The 19,198-nt window shown below is 36.4% G+C and overlaps 1 protein-coding gene across 1 annotated transcript in view; it reads left to right on the top strand.

Moving 5' to 3' along the window:
• LOC139757017 (zinc finger MYND domain-containing protein 19-like) overlaps positions 1-13,692 on the top strand; it is a 131,725-nt gene extending 118,033 nt beyond the window's left edge. The window contains exon 5 of the mRNA XM_071676980.1: positions 145-13,692. Within this exon, the coding sequence (XP_071533081.1) occupies positions 145-255 (111 nt within the window). The 3' untranslated portion in view covers positions 256-13,692. The remainder of the gene's footprint in view (positions 1-144) is intronic.
• Positions 13,693-19,198: the final 5,506 nt, after the last annotated feature.

The raw sequence follows: 19,198 nt of genomic DNA on the forward strand, positions 1-19,198 counted from the left end.
ACACTACAAAAAGAAGAAAAGGTGATTGATTATATGTATATATGTATAATAATGATATAATGACAATATATTGATTATCAAAAAAAAGATGAGTGGATAATCTTTCTACAGATAACACTAAATTACCTTTTTTCTTTTGAATAGGAAGCAAGATATTGTGGTACTTATTGTCAACAGAAGGATTGGCCTGTTCACAAGAAACTTTGTCGAGAAAAGAGACGACCGTGTCTCACTGAGAGACCTCCAGAGCGCTAACGTCCGCCCATGCTAGTCACACATCCATTGTAGACACCCAAACTTCTGTATATTGGAGGATTATTGGAATTATTTTAACTCTCATATGAACACTTGCTTTTCCTTAGCGAAGGAAGACTATAGGATCAGTCTTTCATAAGTACTGTAGTTTCTTGACTGTGTACAGCGAGTGTTTTCATGAGCAGCTAAAGCATGGACATATTATATATGAAATCAGCAGGATGGCCTTTTCTTTTGTTCAGGAATTTTAGCATTTGGTATAAAGCAGTGTGTCAGGTCAGGTCACTGTTGTAAAGAAGCACCACAGTTCCAATGCATACATGGTACATTTAAGCCTATACATGATAGATTTTTTTCTCATTATTTAATATCGTGTTGCTAAGAATTTGGATTAACGAAAACTAATTTTCTTGACAGTGCAAAACTGACCAGTATTTGCTTTCTCCTTTATGACTTATTTTTTAGTGTGAATGAGTACCTGTATGCAGGACATATGACTTTGTAAATGTGGTCAGGTTAAACTGTTCCCTAGGTACCATCCTCCAGTATTCTGAGATTGGGAGTCTGCTGTTAATTATGTAATTTACTGTCTGAAAACAAGTGAACTGGGAAAAAAAAATAGTTTCTTACTAAAACTGAGTGAGCCAAATAATGATACAAATAAGAGTACATGTATAAGATTTGTTCGTTTTTGAGTGCAAAAACAGCAAATATATGCAGTTAGATATTGAGAAAAACAGAAAATGTTGATTTGATTTATATAACAGCTTGTAAGAGGTTATTATAGAGAAAATTAAAACTTTTTATCGGTAATTGCCATTTAGTTGATCATATGCTGAAAAGAAGTGAATACAGATATTGTAATCTTTAAGTCAACTCCAGACACTTGACTTGTGTTTCTGTACTTAGCTACTTTTGACAGTTGCATGGGTAGGGGTATGATGGGGGCAGGGTGCCTAACACTCTTGAATGGGCATCATAAGGTGGTTATTTCTTAGTAATTTTTTGTCAAAGTAAAACATATCTGGTTACTAGTTCTTAAGTGACTGTTAAAATTTGAGAACTGTTTGGAACTGTCTAGATTTTTGGCTAATTAGGAATCAGGGTGTAGCTATTCAAACATTTGGTTATGTTCTTGGGCCTTGGGTGAAATATATATTTATATATATCTAGTCGAAGGGATAGTGTTCTAAGCTCTTACTTTGATGGCTCATTTTGTGCTTTCTTAATATATGTATATTTGTTTCTCCAATTCCAGTTACTCATTCCTGTTAGCAAAAATTAGACTATATCACTCATGGTAAATATTTAGAAGTGAGCATTTAATATAATTCAGGTAAATGATATAATGTTAACCACCTGATGTTGCCTGTGTAGAACTCATGATTTTGTTATTTGTGACGAGAACTAAAGAGTGGTATAAGAATATGTATTTTTTCCACTAATACTTCAACCACTTTTGGCGCTATCTATTGTACAAAAATCGAATGGCATGTTTTACTTATAAACTTAATATACAATGCAGCAGTCAAAAATATTGATGGGCTGTTACTAATTAACAGTATGTTACACTTATATTCCATGGGCTAATCTTGTACTAAGAGTTGCTCGCACGTGAGGTGTTTTTCAGGCATTAAAATTTTTGCACCATTATGTTCAGACTTTTTGTAAAGTAATTGATAAATCATACTTAGAACATTTTGCATTTAATTGAAATTCATATTGTTTGAAGTGATTAAGATTTAGAAAAGCTGTATGTCATTTTCTCTTAAGTGTAATTCAGAGGCATATACAAAGAAAATTTTGCTAACTCATGTTTTTAAGAGGTATAATGTGAAAAGTTGGTAACATTTTAATACAAGATTTATGTCTTTACATGGAAAACAAGAGTGGATTAGTGTAACAAGTGCAATGCTTGCTCAACTTCTCATTCCATAGGAGCTGTATGTAATGATATGGAAACATTTTAAACTATGTTGCAATATATTTCCAGGTGGGCACGGATGATATCTGTTTCATCTGTTTTAGTTGGATGTACAAAGAGTTCTGATCCAGTGTCCTGATTTAGTGTTCCTGTGTGGGAGTGGTATTTATTACAGCCTGTAACTATTTATTCCATTAGTTTTAGTATTTTTTAGTTATAGACTTGGTAATCCTATTATAATAACTAGTAGATTCTTGGTAACATATTCACCTAAAACTTTATTAAAATCTAGTGTTTCAATCAAATAGACTTAACCAGTTAAAATGCATTGTATATATGCTAGAATAATGCAAATAACATGTAACAGATGCTTGAATTAATTGAATTCACTTGAGAGCACAATGAACTTAAATGTGTCACATTTTGATTATGTAAATGTTTGACAAAGTAGCTGTGTTATTGAGACTTGAAAGTCTCAATTGTACTTTAACTGACTGTCTGAAATTTGATCGTGTTGCAACATTTGTCCTTAGTTTATTTAGAAGAAATTTTTGAACTTTTGCATAGTAAATCCTGCATTTAACACCAAATCAGAGTAGTAATGACTAATCTTAAGGTGATTAGTCAACACTAATAATAGGTGAGGTGCTCTTGGACCTAATGCTGAATTAAAAGACAAGCTAAAGATATAGGATGTGGGTTGAATAATATTGTTAATTTATGACATATCACATTAGTTATTAAGTGATGACTAACCTGTGTTCCTTGTTTTGTATTTTTCAGTTCTGTTAATCATATCCTACGGTGATTCCAGTTTTTCGGAAAGTATTTTATTTACATTTCTTTCAGTCGAATCCTATTCGCAGAATAGGATACGTTTCATTGTTTAGTCTGGACATGTATTACATATCTTTGACTGGAATTTGTTTTCCATTTTAGCTTTTTTAGGACTACCTTTCTCCACTGTGTATGAATATGATATGTATTTGTATGTGCGCGTTTGCTTGTTTGTGTGAAGGTGGATGTATGTGTCTTGTGTGTTGTTGTGTAATTACTTTTTTCTTTGTGTGTATGTTTGCGTTTACATTGGTGAGCGTTTATATGAGTGGGTATGTTTTATGTTTGATTATAATTTTTTTCCACTACAGTGGAGAGAGTTTTTACAATCACGGAACACCATTTATGTTTATGCATTATCATGTGGCATAAAGTTCTTTACACTCTCAGCATTCACTGTTTTCCCACTTGGGTTGTTCCATTTAGCCTCATCTCTGTTACTGTAGTAGTGTTTTTCACATCTTTTCAGTCTTGGTTTTCAGGTTTAGTTTCTTTTGTCCTCTGGTTGACCTGTTCCTGGTAATTTTAGAAAGTTGAATAATATCAAATTATTTTAGAAACTTGAAGGTTGTATTCATGATTTCCTCTCCTTTCTCTTTTCTGATGTGGGTATTTATGTGGCTGCAATACCCTCCCTGTATCTTCTCTGTTATATCAAGTATAACTTGGATTGCCTATTGGTGGATCTTCTTTAACCTATCTGTACATCTTCTCAAGTGGATTGACCAAAGTAGTGATGCAGACTCAAACTTGGATCTAATTTATACTCTGAACACTTTTATGAACATTTACTTACAGGCAGATTTGATATTGACTTGTGAATGATTTACCTATTAAACAATTCTCATGTGTTTTCCCTTTCACATATAGATTCTTTTAGTTTGTCTCATGCAAGATGATAGTTGTCACTTTGCCTCATTTCATGGTGTTCCATCTCCATTACTCTGCAGATGGCTAGGTTGACCTCCATCAACCATGTATCTTACCAAAATTGAAGCATGTTTAGGTTTTATATAATATACTTGATATAATGGAATCCTTGACACTCCTTATTTTTCATAATTGTAGAATCCATTACAAAATATCAAGTACAATGAAAGTCCTCTGGTGAATCCTTTTCATAAACCAGATATAACAGCATCCCCAAGATAGAGCCTATTTGGATATCATTGCTTACCGACCCAAATCATAATGCATCTCTGATGTGCACTTTATTCCCCTTCACGTGGGTAATTTTCAGCTGAGTTGGAATTTTTGGTATGCCAGCTTGAACTCTTTCCCCCAATCTCCCACAACAGTGTCATTTTTCTTCTAGAATTCAAGAACACATAGTTCACTAACCCTTATCTTGTTTTGAGGATACAACCCACTCTCTCATAGAAGTCTGGAAGATTTATTATATGTATCCTCCTCCCTCTGAACACATGTTGCCTCTCATTTAGCAAGTTTATCCTTAGCAAAATTTGAACTGTTTTTTCTCAATCTTTAGCAGCATTTTCGAGACCATACTTCTCAGCAATGCTGGCTTCTTATTTATTGTTCTCCCAATCTCCTTTCATAAAAACAGACATTACATTTTTCTTTAGTACCTTGGCATTAATGTTCCTTTCTTTGAGCTCCACAACAATGAATGCAGTGGCTTATTGAATATTTCAACATAGTTCTTCATAGCCATAAGCTTATATATGGATCAAGATCCTTCTGTGCCATAATATCAACTCATTTCTTTCCATGGTCTCTCTTCATTGCACACTGTTGATATTGGAGGTATATGTCCTATACACTGCCAGTATGCCTCAGGAATTTGCTCTTAGCTCTTTTGTTTCATTAGTGCTTCCTTTTGAATCTTTTAGTTATATGATTTGTCTGCTTCTTTACTGTACTGTACTCATTTCCTCCTCTCATGCACTTGGCTGTTGTGCCAGCTACATGTTCAAGATGTGTCTTGGTTTTCCTTAGGAGTTGACATCACTTCAGACACATCTCTCTTGTCTCTGACCTTCTTTGTTACCTAGCATTGGTACCCATCTTCTGATTCCCTCATTATAGACCACAGAACATGTTTTAACTTTAACCTTATTCTTCATTATGGAATTCCATATAACACTTTATATTCTAAAAGATGTTCAACTTTATATCCCTGTATCTCAGGATTTAGTTCCTCTCTGATTCCAGTATTATATCTCGATAGATGACATGTTAGAATCAAGTGCTATGTAAGCGCTCCTCCCAAGTAGGACATCATTGCTGATGTGTCCTTTTTGTTAGCTATTTGTAAAATTTGTGGCAGATATTGATGGTGATTCAGCTACTCTGACACTATGTGCTTGATGGAATGCTGGTACTAGAATCCTTCTAAACACTTTAAAAACTTCATCACATTTTTTTTCCCATCATCAAGATTTATTTGCTCTTGTCAACAAAGTATAATTTCTTCCCTTACATTATTCTGATTGTGTATGTATTATTTTCACTTGATATGTAATCATATTCTTGAAAAGATATTTGTGGACTTGTGCATTTGTGTGTCTGATTTTCTGCTTTTGCTTGTGGAGAGGGTGCTGTACACTTAAAGACTCAATCTCCAAACCTCACATTTTGATGTTCACATGAATTTTTATATGCCATCTTTGATTGCTTCACCTTTGCTTAGCTTGTTTTATTTGTTCCATCTGCTGACACTTTTTTTGTCCCTGATGTGGAGTCTCCTCTGATGGTAAAAAAATAAAGGTAATTATTCTTTCCCCATTTATCATCCTTTCTTGCATTGTAAGCAGGATATGAATTTCCATCCTCTATACAAAACTCAATTTTGTCAGTTCTGCCACCATCCTTGTTTTGTTGCTTAGACTTCATTTAACCTTTTTGTTTTCTAAAGTGACGAAACAGCATACTCCAGCTTGGACTTAGTTTTTCTTTTAATTATATAATCCCACAGTATCGTTTATGGCTCCTGCAGCTTCGAGGATGCTTTACATCCAGTAACAGTGACTTCCTTAGAGTGACAAGTTTCTTGACCAGGTTGTACCCCTTTTTTGTCCAAATAATGATGATATGACCTCGCTGAAGATGACTTTACACCAGCAGTGAAAGATGATGCAAGTGGAGTCTGTAAATGCATGAGGTTGAGCAAGCCTTTTATATATCCTAAATATCTTACTGCCCAGTTCAACTGAAGACAATACTAGCACTGACAGAAAGTCAATTTGCTTATCATGATTTTATTCAAATGATTCTCTATTGATAATTTTGGCATAGTATCAGCATTATGTTTCCTTTTGTGAATTCAAACTTGTAACTTACTTCCATTGATATGACAGTCACAGATGGCTCTGTTTTCATCTTTTCCCATCTTCAGTAGATTTGCGAGAATTAACTTTCATGAGAAATATTTTCATCCATGCTGCATTTTGTGTAGGTCTCTGCAACATATTAAACTCAGTATTAGTCTATATGTAATTATGATTCTGTTATAAGGAAATGTATTTGTTTATGAATTAACTTCATCAGGCAGATCATTTACACCAGAAATGTTAAGTATCCTAACACTGAGCCTAAATGTACACCAATTGTTGTTGAAATCACAAAAAAAAAAAAAAAAAAAATCTGCTTGGACTCTTTCATGATATGATCAACATTTATGATGACAGTAAAGCAGTTGATATCTGTTTAGATTTTCAGGAAACATTTGATGAAGTTCCACATCAGAGTTTCCTAGTAAAGGTTAAGTCACGTTACAATTGAGTTGTAATTTGGCAGATACGAAGTCAGTTGACAAGCCATAAACAAAGAATAGCGATTGATAGTCAGGCCTCAGAATGGCTACATGCGAGAAGTGTTTTGCCACAGGGAACAATATTGGGACCCAATTGATAATTGTCTGGATTGTAGGACAGTAAACTTCACAGACTATGCCAAAATGAGAAATAAATCTACAGAAGAAATTTAGCATCTTTAGCTTTAAGCTGACCTAGACAAATTGATGGATTAGGCTTAGATGGAGCAAATGAATTTTGATATTATTAGTGCAAAATTTTACACAGCAGTAAAGATGAGTAGGCAAGCTTCAGTATGAGTTTCGATGAGGTACAAAATGTAAATGAGCAAAAAGACTTGGTTTCAATAGTCCCAGGTCATAAAGACTTGAATGAAACATACCTCCAAGAAGTAGTTAAAGGAGTGAACAAAATTCTTGGATTCATAGGCATCCCAGCCTTAGATTTTATGTTCAATTCTGGTCACCCTTCTTGAAAAATGACTTTTAAGATGACGCTTGGACCAAAAAACAAATGCTGTAAGAGTCGACAGAATTACTTAAATATATTTAGTTTAGAAAAGAGAAGACTAAAAGATGATCTAATACAGGTATTAAAGATTGTCAAAGGCTTTGATTGTTTCTGTGACAAGTTCCTCAAGGATAAATTCATCTGATTTCTCTCGTAATGAATACAGACATGATGGTAGACATTTACTTCAAATGAAGCAAAGTAATTCTCTTTAACAGGATTGTTTATATATATAATGATTTATCAGTTAGAGTAGTTGAAAGTAGCACCATTATTTGCATCTTTTTATTTAATGAAAAATGTAAAATTTTTTTCTTTTGAGCCATCTGTGTCTTTCAACTTTTACCACACGAATCTATTAGTTACTGATGTGTTCCATAATACAAAGAACCTTGTAAGGACTCAGTGGTCTTTTGCTGTTTGAAATTATTTATATTCTTAGCATAGCCCATAAAGACTTCCCTGTTTTCTTTGCTTTTTTACAGTATCAGTTCATCCATGGAACCCTTTTCTGATACCAGCTTTGAAATCTAGCTTTTCCTTATCACTCATCCATGGGGGTCAGTATCAAAGGTCTACTGGCAGTCCATGAATATAAAGTCAACCCAGTCATTTTTTTTCCTGAGATTTTGCTTACTCTCTCACAGTTTAGGTACTTCATCATATACAATTTCCTTTTTCTGAATCCATGTTATCTTTTACCATGAGATTTTCTGTCAAGATGTCCTAAACTTTTTCTTAATTTTTTTTCTTGCTTAGGAGGGAGAGGCAATTGTGCCTTTTAATGCATACACAAATGCTTTTCCTGTCAGTAGATGAAGCAAAAGAACTTTGCTTAACAGTTGGTGACTCTAGTCTTTAAACAACATCCCCCATAGTTTGTGTAGGGCCTCAACACACTACCTAAGTACCAATGATGAAGCGACATCTGATTCATGAGACATAAACAGGTACTGTTCATTTAGTTTCTTCATACTGTAGGGATTTGTGTCAGCATTTTTCTAGGTATCTTTCTCTCACCCAGTTCTGTGGTATTGGAAGTTCTGAATCTTAGGGAGTGAATATGCTCATCACCATTGAATGTAACACATACATAGTCTAGTTTACTTATGTAACACATCAAATGAAGCCTACATATTTACGTCATACATCACATAAAGCAGTGTGAAATTATTTCTGTGCGAGTTATTTCATATATATTTTTGGTTCTTTATATTGATTTGTGTCCTTAAAGTTGTTGAATAATTAATCTGTCTTTTGCTTGACCAATGTGATATTTCTTTTGTACTTATTCTTTCCCCATTTTACCTTAATGTGATAATTCAGTCCCCTCTTTTACCTTTCGCCTGAAGCCTGGCCTGTGTGTCTGCTATATCACTTTTACAGTGTGTCTTTGCACCCCTTACTTGTTTATACAGTCGGAAATTATTTTACTGGAATTCTTGGTAACAAAGACACCCATCTTACAGAAAAACTTTGGCTCCCATCCATGTTCCAATATACATAAATTTGTTCACCATCCAAAGGTGGCATACTGTATTTTCATGATCCCCACTACAAGCAACAGTGCTAAGTAGCCAATGTGCCCCAGTTTACCTGACTAGTTAATTGATAGACACTGCTTTGTTTGGTCAGTCTTTATGTGTCAAAGCCACTTTTTGCATACACTTCAATTTATTTGTCAAGTCATGACAGGTCTTAAGTGTAATTCAACACTTCATTTGGGTACTTGTAATTGTGAGGAGGATAGCATCAGAAAGTGTTTAGAGGCCAGTAAGTACTAACACTGACACAAATTCTGGGGAAAGTGTTGGCATTGGTGGTACCCACTTCTCAAAGATGTCTTTTTCCAAAAAAAAAAGTGTTGAAAAATCAATTGGAACAGGTTAGAGAAAAAGGAAAGTGCTGTCTACCAAGCAGAAAGTAGAATTACTGAAAAAATAGATTGCAGAGTATTATGAAACTCAGGGAAAAGTATGGTGTTGGACCAAAAATGGTCTATGATTTAAAGTCAGAGAAAGAAAAAGAAATTGAAGTTTATGCTGAAAGTGACTCTCAAGGGAATGGCTAAACACAAAACGTTAGTTGGTTCTCAAAGCTCTAATGTAGATCATATTTTATGTGGGTGTTTCTGCTAGCATTGAAATAAAGGTGTGATTTTTGTTTATGCTTCTGTACATTTACTTGGTGTGTTTCATGGTATGCATAAAAAGTATGATAACTGTATACCATTCAGTAGCGGGGATTAATTATGCTTCAAAACCCTATTGTAACACTGCTGTAGCAAATTCCTTTATATATATAATTCCACGTAACAGAACACTTAGGTTCTAAGTCATTACTTCTTTATTTTGTCCTCTACTCAACTCTGTTTTGTTTGTACCCTTCTTTCTATACTTTCAGTATAGATTTCATAAATCCATTACACCACAGTTCATTCCCCAGTGTTTAGTTTTCATCTGTCTATCTCTGATTCCTTTTCCATCTAGGAACTCCCTTGGGGGTAGCCATGGCAAAAGTCTCCATACTGGTGAACTCCAGTGCCACTGGTAGAGGACAGCTCTAGTTGGTTTTCAGCTTCTCAATATTTTCCTTAAAATAAGTTCTTATAGCTTTTTTGTAGTTAGTGTGTGCTCCTTATCATAAGACACTTCTTGCTTCATTGTGTATTTCAATTTATGCACTGTGATTGCTTTTCTTGTAATGAGCTCCACATATAAAGTTTTTACATAAGACATCAAGACTTGATTGAGCAGTGATGGCACATCATTTCCAGGTGAACCTTGTGATTTGGGACAAACTGATGAAAAGAGTTTTCTTTAAAATGTTTTACAAACTTTAATCTCCAAGTGTTTGTATTCCTGCATGGATATAAGTTTATCCAATCTGTTTTCTTGGGTTATTAGGGTGATAAGGCAGACTTTTCGTTTTTTTTCCTTCTCGTTATTTATTATCTTCTAAAAGCTCCATTGTTTACCATTATCTCCTGGAGTTTGGTACTTTCTTTCATCAAAAGGGATAGTCCATTTCCCCCTCTGTCAATTTCCTCTTTCCTTGTTATTGTATATCCTCAGGAAATTGCAAACAGCTCAGTTTCTTTAATGAAATTAGTCTTTAATTCTGCTTATTATGTCTGGCTTCATTTAATCAGGAGTGTATGTGATCACTGTCTTCAGCATTTTAGGAAGAGAATTCTTCTCTTATTGGTGGTATTTCAGATTTTCTTTACCATGTTACATTTTTTTAAAGCCTCTGCATTCACTCTTTCCTTACATAGTTTGTTCAACTCATTTACAGCTCTGATGTTAAAAGTATTTCACTGTACCTTTTCTAACTCATTTATTGCTTAGCTTTAGCTGTTTCATTCATCATCCATTCTGCTACTATAGAAGTATTTCATCACATCGTTTCCAACTCATTTATTGCTTAGCTCTTTATTTATATATTTTATATGTTTTGTGTGTATGTATGAATGTATGAGTGCCTGTCTTTCTGTCTTCAATTTTGTGATGACATTTTCCCAAAGTGAGGCTTTCTGATGTACATCTACAGGACAAAAGAGTAAGATAATGGGCATGACATATACTTTTTACAAGTAGTTGTATTTAGCATAAGTGCTAGATATACATTCTAGGCTGCTGATCAAATCCTGGGCATATTGGATAGCTCTCCTGTTTTTTCCTAATAATCAGTTAGATTATTTTTCAAATGTACGAACTCTTAATGTGAAGTTGTTTCATAGTAAGTATCCTTTATGGATTTACATATAAGGCTTATCACATAGCATAAATTGAATAAGGATTGGTGAGGTAAAATGTGCACTCTTTTCCTGTCATTTGAAGTTTTGCAAATGAAAAGAAGGGATCTGGAGCATCTGAAATATTGTAAGAACAAACAGAAACTAGTAATAGTTGAATGATTAACTGACAGACTATTACTGAGTGATATGAAAATGTAAGAATTTCCAATTTGGTACTGAGAACTATGTAAACAGAGGAAGGATTTCCAATTTTGTTACTGAAAATTTAATCTTCAATTTTGTAACTTTTTTCAAATCTGTCGTACCCAGTTTCATTGTGTTGAGAAGTAGAGATTTTTAAACAAATATGCTTTATTAATCAATTATGTTTTCATTGCATATTACTGGAAGTATTGTATCCGTACCCCAGAAAAATGATAATATTTATGAACAAAGTATTGTTGCTAGAAATTTTGGATTTTTTCACACCAGAGTCAGTTTGGTTAATTATGTAAATTGTTTGTGCCAAAAACATTACAAAAATGAACATGGAATTCCAACTGTATAACAAGGTTATTATATGTAAACTTTATCTTCACTTGAGTATGGTTATTTTTCTCACACAGTAAGTCTTTACTTAGGAAAACAGATTGAATGCTGTTTTGTTTGAATAAGACATTTCTGCCCAGTATTGCAGTATTGCATGTGTTCTTGACTTTTTGTTCCTTTATACAGTATTTGTTTAGCATTAATTCAGTGGAGTAACTAACTTAGTTAATAGCTTTTTGGTAACTTTAAACTACAACTAACCCACAAGAAAGAACTGACATGCTAACAGTATGATTATTCCTAACTAGTTTTCACAGAGCTGTGCTGACTTAGCCTTGTGATAAGTGATTTGTGATGTGATGAAAATGGAATTAACATTTTCTTCACAAATAAAACACAGTGGATGCTCATAGGTAGCTATAGTTATTCATGAATTTCTTTTGAAAAATCAGCTGATATTTTTATGATTATTCATTTGATTAAAGAAAAACATTTTGAGGGAAGGAAACTATGACTGTCTTCTAAGTAAGCTTAGAGAGACTGGTTATATTCTGATCTTTATATTTTGTATGTGTATTGAGCAACCACTCTTACCTATTGATCTCACACTGACGCTAACCAATTGATAGATGATGTAACATGCAGTGCTTCTTCCCTCAGAACCATATGTATTAACTATAATGTGATAATATCGTTTGTCAGTCTTCAGGTAATTTAAAAGTCTGTATGAAAAAAGTATGTGACTCTGATTTTGATCACACATGGATATCAAGCTTATATGTGCTTATATATGTCGTTTAAGATTGCAGAATTGCTTTTTGGGAATCGCAAATGGCTGCAAAGGTCATAGTGCGAAGGAATGAGATAAGCTTTGCGTATAGAACTGTCAGGTATTGGATAATTGATTTAGAGTTGTAATGAAGAGTTTCAGAGAACAAGCATGATCTCTTAGCAATTAGGAATCCAAGATTAATCAGTGGAATATGGGAATATGAACTTCATATGAACTGAGTAATTTTCAGAAGAGTAGAGAGATAATCCAAAGAAATATTTTTATGATGTTTTTACTATCAGTAGTGTGACTGTGGCAGTGTATGGTATTGTCAGTCCTGTCATCAGGGAAGAGGTCGCATAATTCTTGCACATTTGGATTAACATTGCAGTTGCTAATATTGTTATCCATAGTAACTTCTTTCTTTTAAATTTGATTAAATAAAAGTGGTGTTGTACTGTTATAAAGGGAAAAATATATATACTATCACCTAGTATAGGGATTCACTGTTTAATCAGAAAAGAATTCTTATGTATTTAAGTATGTATGTCCTAGAGTTGGTGAACTGATATATACCTGGAATATATATATGTATATGTATATATACATATATTTCCCTGATGGAGTGATACAAGTTATGTGTGCACCTCCCAGTACCCACACCCACAGGCCCTGACAGCCTGCATGTATACTCAGTCACTCAGGCAACTGGCCAAGACTTAACTAGGTAATGAAGATATTGATGTGGTATGCACTTCCTGACCTTAGTGTCAGCATTTTTTCAGTGCCTTTTACAAGCCATTGTTGCCATTTTCCATACACCCTTCCACATTGAGCGTAACTAATTATCGCCAAGTATTTGTAGGTTTTAAGTTTATGAAAATAATGATAATATGAAAAATTAAATGAACATATCTTCAGGATGACTGTATTTAGATTTCATGTGTCCTGCATCATGGATATTTTTAAACTGGTGGCTTTATAAATGCAGGAATTAGCAAGGAGTGATATGTCTTGGCAATATGACAATATATAAGCAGTTTTCTTTATACAGTATTTGTTATAGGGAAAATGTGGAAGATAAATCTCCATTTTGTGTATTTGGGGACTTAATGCTCTCTCCTATACCTTCCAGATTATTTACAAATAATCACAACAGCTGAAATGTACAGCATATGCATTTTTCCATAGTGTTTAAAGTAAAGGCTTTTGTTTCTTATTAAGGGGGGTTGATACTCCCTCCTCATTAGGCTAGGTTAATGACAAGCTTAGCTGATGAAGACTTCTAGTCCTACTAACACCAAATATATGTTTAATAGTAAAATAATAATGCATTTTACTTGTCTTAATCCTTTCCCATATATGTAAGAAATAGCATATGTCCATGAAAAGTATTCCCTGCATGTCGTTGAAGGCAAATAAAAGGGGTGGGAGTTCGGGGGCTGGAAATCCTCCACTCCTGGTTTTACTTTTCCATAAGAAGGACAGAAGGGGGCCAAGTGAGGATTATTCCCTCTAAGGCTCAGTCACCTGTTCTTTACACTACCTCACTAATGTGGGAAATGGTGGATTGCTTGGACTGGAGTGTGAGTATTCTGAAGGGATCGTAGTGTTACCCTAGGACTCTTTTTATAGAGGATCATGTAGCTTAATGCTGCACTACACAGTAGCAGGGACAGGAGGACTCCTTTGAAGTGAGTTAATTGACAAGATTATACCACTTTGTATCAACTGATGATGATACACCCTTGCTTGTAATGTAACATGAATCAGGTAGAGTTTATGTGTATGTGAGAAGTGGGCCATTCTTCATCTATTTTCTGGTGCTACCTTGCTGACGTGGGAAACAGCAATTATATATGTAAAAATATTTATTTATTTATTTTGCTCTGTCACTGTCTCCCGCGTTAGCGAGGTAGCGCAAGGAAACGGATGAAAGAATGGCTCAACCCACCCAAATACACATGTATATGCATACACGTCCACACACGCACATATACATACCTACACATCTCAACGTATACATATATATACACACACAGACATTCCTATGGCATCCTAGCTTTGTCTCTTTGATGTATATCAACTGACTGTTATATTTCTCTCTTGTGTCTCCCCTGATGATGTGATTATTACACGAAAGTGCACTTGGGAACTTTTCGTGTTTCATGTTCCCTGTGGACTCATAGGAATATCTTGATCATGCGCAAAATTGTGATCCTTTCCAACACACAGACATATACATATATACACATGTACATAATTCATACTGTCTGCCTTTATTCATTCAAATCGTCTCCCCGCCACACATTAAATAACAACCCCCTCCCCCCTCTTGTGCGCGAGGTAGCGCTAGGGAAAGACAACAAAGGCCACATTTGTTCACACTCAGTCTATAGCTGTCATGTGATAATGCTTTGTCGCTGTCTCCCACATTAGCAAGCTAGCGCAAGGAAACAAACAGAAGAATGGCTCAACCCACCCACATACACATGTATATACATAGATGTCCACATATATACATACCTATACATTTCAATGTATACATACATATACATACACAAATATATACATATATACACATGACAAAATTCATACTTACTGCCTTTATTCATTCCTGTCGCCATCCCGCCACACATGAAATGACAACCCCCTCCCCCAGCATGTGTGCAAGGTAGCGGTAGGAGAAGACAACAAAGGCCACATTCGTTTACACCCTAGTCTCTAGCTGTCATGTATAATACACCGTAACCACAGCTCCCTTTCCACATCCAGGCCCCACAGAACTTTCCATGGTTTTTCCCACACACTTCACATGCCCTGGTTCAATCCATTTACAGCACATCCACCCCGGTATACCACATTGTTCCAATTCACGATATTCCTTGCACCCCCTTTCACCCTCTTGCATGTTCAGGCCCCGATCACTCAAAATCTTTTTCACTTCATCTTTCCACTTCCAATTTGGTTTCTCACTTCTCCTCGTTCCCTCCACCTCTGACACATGTATCCTCTTTGTCAATCTTTCCTCACTCTTTCTCTCCATATGACCAAACCATTTCAACACACCCTCTTCTCTCTCAACCATACTCTTTCTGTTACTACACATCTCTCTTACCCTATTATTATTTACTCGATCAAACTACCTCACACCACATATTGTCCTCAAACTTCTCATTTCCAGCACATCCACCCTCCTGCGCACAACTTTATCTATAGCCCACACCTCGCAACCATATAACATTCTTGGAACCACTATTCCTTCAAACATACCCAGTTTTGCATTCCGAGATAATGTTCTTACCTTCCACACATTTTTCAACACTCCCGGAACTTTCGCCCCCACCCCCACCCTGTGACTCACTTCCACTTCCATGGTTCCATCCGCTGCCAAATCCACTCACAGATATCTAAAACACTTCACTTCCTCCAGTTTTTCTCCATTCAAATTTACCTCCCAATTGACTTGTCCCTCAACCCTACTGAACCTGATAACCTTGCTCTTATTCACATTTATTTTCGGCTTTCTTCTTTCACACCCTTTACCAAACTCAGTCACCAGCTTCTTCAGTTTCTCACCCGAATCAGTCACCAGCGCTGTATCATCAGCGAACAACAACTGACTCACTTCCCAAGCTCTCTCATCCACAACAGACTGCATATTTGCCCCTCCGAAACTCTTGCATTCACCTCCCTAACAACCCCATTCATAAACAAATTAAACAACCATGGAGACCACGCACCCCTGCCATAAACGACGATCAATGAGAATCAATCACTTTCCTCTCTTCCTACTCGTACACATTCCTTACATCCTTGATAAAAACTTTTCGCTGCTTCTAACAACTTGCCTCCCACACCATATATTCTTAATACCTTCCACAGAGCATCTCTATCAACTCTATCATATGCCTTCTCCAGATCCATAAATGCTACATACAAATCCATTTGCTTTTCTAAGTATTTCCACATACATTCTTCAAAGCAAGCACCTGATCCACACATCCTTCTAAAACTTCTGAAAAACACTGCTCTTCCCAATTTGATGCTCTGTACATGCCTTCACCCTCTCAGTCAATACCGTCCCATATAATTTCCCAAGAATACTCAACAAGCTTATACCTCTGTAATTTGAGAACTCACCTTTATCCCCTTTGCCTTTGTACAATGGTACTATGCATGCATTCTGCCAATCCTCAGGCACCTCACCATGAGTCATACATACATTAAATATCCTTACCAGCCAGTCAAGAACACAGTCACACCGTTTTTAATAAATTCCTCTGCAATACCACCCAAAGCCACTGCCTTGCCAGCTTTCATCTTTCCCAAAGCTTTTACTACCTCTTCTCTGTTTACCAAATCATTCTCCCTAACCCTCTCACTTTGCACACCACCTCGACCAAATCACCCTAAATCTGCCACTCTATCATCTAACACATTCAACAAACCTTCAAAATACTCACTCCATCTCCTTTTCACATCACCACTACTTGTTATCACCTCCCCATTAGCCCCTTTCACCTATGTTCCCATTTGTTCTCTTCTTCTTACACACTTTATCTTCCTCCTTCCAAAACATCTTTTTATTCTCCCTCAAATTTAATGATACTCTCTCACCCTAACTCTCACTTGCCCTCTTTTTCACCTCTTGACCTCCTGCTCCTTTCTTTTATATATCTCCCAGTCATTTGCACTATTTCCCTGCAAAACTCGTCCAAATGCTTCTCTCATCTCTTTCACTAATAATCTTACTTCTTCATCCACCACTCACTGCCCTTTCTAATCTGCCCACCTCCCACGCTTCTCATGCCACAAGCATCTTTTGTGCAAGCCATCACTGCTTCCCTAAATACATCTCATTCCAATCCCCACTCCCCTTATGTCCTTTGCTCTCACCTTTTTCCATTCTGCTCTCAGTCTCTCCTGGTACTTCATCACACAAGTCTCCTTCCCAAGCTCACTTATTCTCACCACTCTCTTCACCCCAAAAACCTCTACAAATCTTCACTTTCGCCTCCACAAGATAATGATCAGACATCCCTCCAGTAGTACTTCTCAGCACATTAACATCTCTTTTGTGTATCTATCAATTAACACATTATTCAATAACGCTCTCTGGCCATCTCTCCTACTTACATACGTATACTTATGTATATCTCTTTTTAAACCAGGTATTCCCAATCACCAGTCCTTTTTCAGCTCATAAATCTACAAGCAAAAATGGGTATGTTTGAAGGAATAGTGGTTCCAACAATGTTGTATGGTTGCGAGGCGTGGGCTATGGATAGAGTTGTGCGCAGGAGGATGGATGTGCTGGAAATGAGATGTTTGAGGACAATGTGTGGTGTGAGGTGGTTTGATCGAGTAAGTAACGTAAGGGTAAGAGAGATGTGTGGAAATAAAAAGAGCGTGGTTGAGAGAGCAGAAGAGGGTGTTTTGAAATGGTTTGGGCACATGGAGAGAATGAGTGAGGAAAGATTGACCAAGAGGATATATGTGTCGGAGGTGGAGGGAACGAGGAGAAGAGGGAGACCAAATTGGAGGTGGAAAGATGGAGTGAAAAAGATTTTGTGTGATCGGGGCCTGAACATGCAGGAGGGTGAAAGGAGGGCAAGGAATAGAGTGAATTGGAGCGATGTGGTATACAGGGTTTGACGTGCTGTCAGTGGATTGAATCAAGGCATGTGAAGCGTCTGGGGTAAACCATGGAAAGCTGTGTAGGTATGTATATTTGCGTGTGTGGACGTGTGTATGTACATGTGTATGGGGGGGGGGTTGGGCCATTTCTTTCGTCTGTTTCCTTGCGCTACCTCGCAAACGCGGGAGACAGCGACAAAGTATAAAAAAAAAAAAAAAAAAAAAAAAATCTACAAGCTCTTTACCATTTCCATTTACAACACAGAACACCTCATGTACATCAGTTATTCCTTCAACTACCACATTACTCATCTTTGCATTCAAATCACCCATCACTATAACTTGGTCTCGTGCATCAAAACTGCTAACACACTCACTCAGCTGCTCCCAAAACACTTGCCTCTCATGATCTTTCTTCTCATGCCCAGGTGCATAGACACCAATAGTCACCCATCTCTCCATCCACTTTCAGTTTTACCCATATCAATTTAGAGTTTACTTTCTTGCACTTTATCACATACTCCCACAACTCATGTTTCAGGAGTGGTGCTACTCCCTCCTTTGTTCTTGTCCTCTCACCAACCCCTAACTTTACTCCCAAAATATTCCCAAACCACTCTTCCCCTTTACCCTTGAGCTTCGTTTCAAACACATCCACCCTCCTCCGCACAACCACCCATGCCTCGCAACCATATTGTTGGAAACACCATTCCTTCAAACATACCCATTTTTGCTCTCCAAGATAACGTTCTTGCCTTCTACACGTTCTTCAACGTTCCCAGAACCTTGCCTACTCCCCCACCCTGACTCACTTCCGCTTCCATGGTTCCAATCGCTGCTAAATCCACTCCCAGATTTCTAAAACACTTCACCTCCACCAGTTTTTCTCCATTCAAACTTACCTCCCAATTGACTTTTCCGTCAACCCTATAAAATTTACTCCCAAGACATTCCCAGCCTACTCTTCCCCTTTACCTTTGAGCTTTGTTTCACTTGGAGCCAAAACATCCAGGTTCCTTTCCTCAAACATACTACCTATCGCTCCTTTTTTCTCATCTTAGTTTCATCCACACACATTTGGACACCCCAGTCTGAGCCTTCGAGGAGGATGAGCACCTCGCATGACTCCTTCTGTCTACTGCTACTAAATGTTCCTACCCACTACTACTACCTAATGTTTCTATCTTATTGATAGT

Source organism: Panulirus ornatus, chromosome 24 (assembly GCF_036320965.1).
Source record: "Panulirus ornatus isolate Po-2019 chromosome 24, ASM3632096v1, whole genome shotgun sequence".
NCBI lineage: Eukaryota > Metazoa > Arthropoda > Malacostraca > Decapoda > Palinuridae > Panulirus > Panulirus ornatus.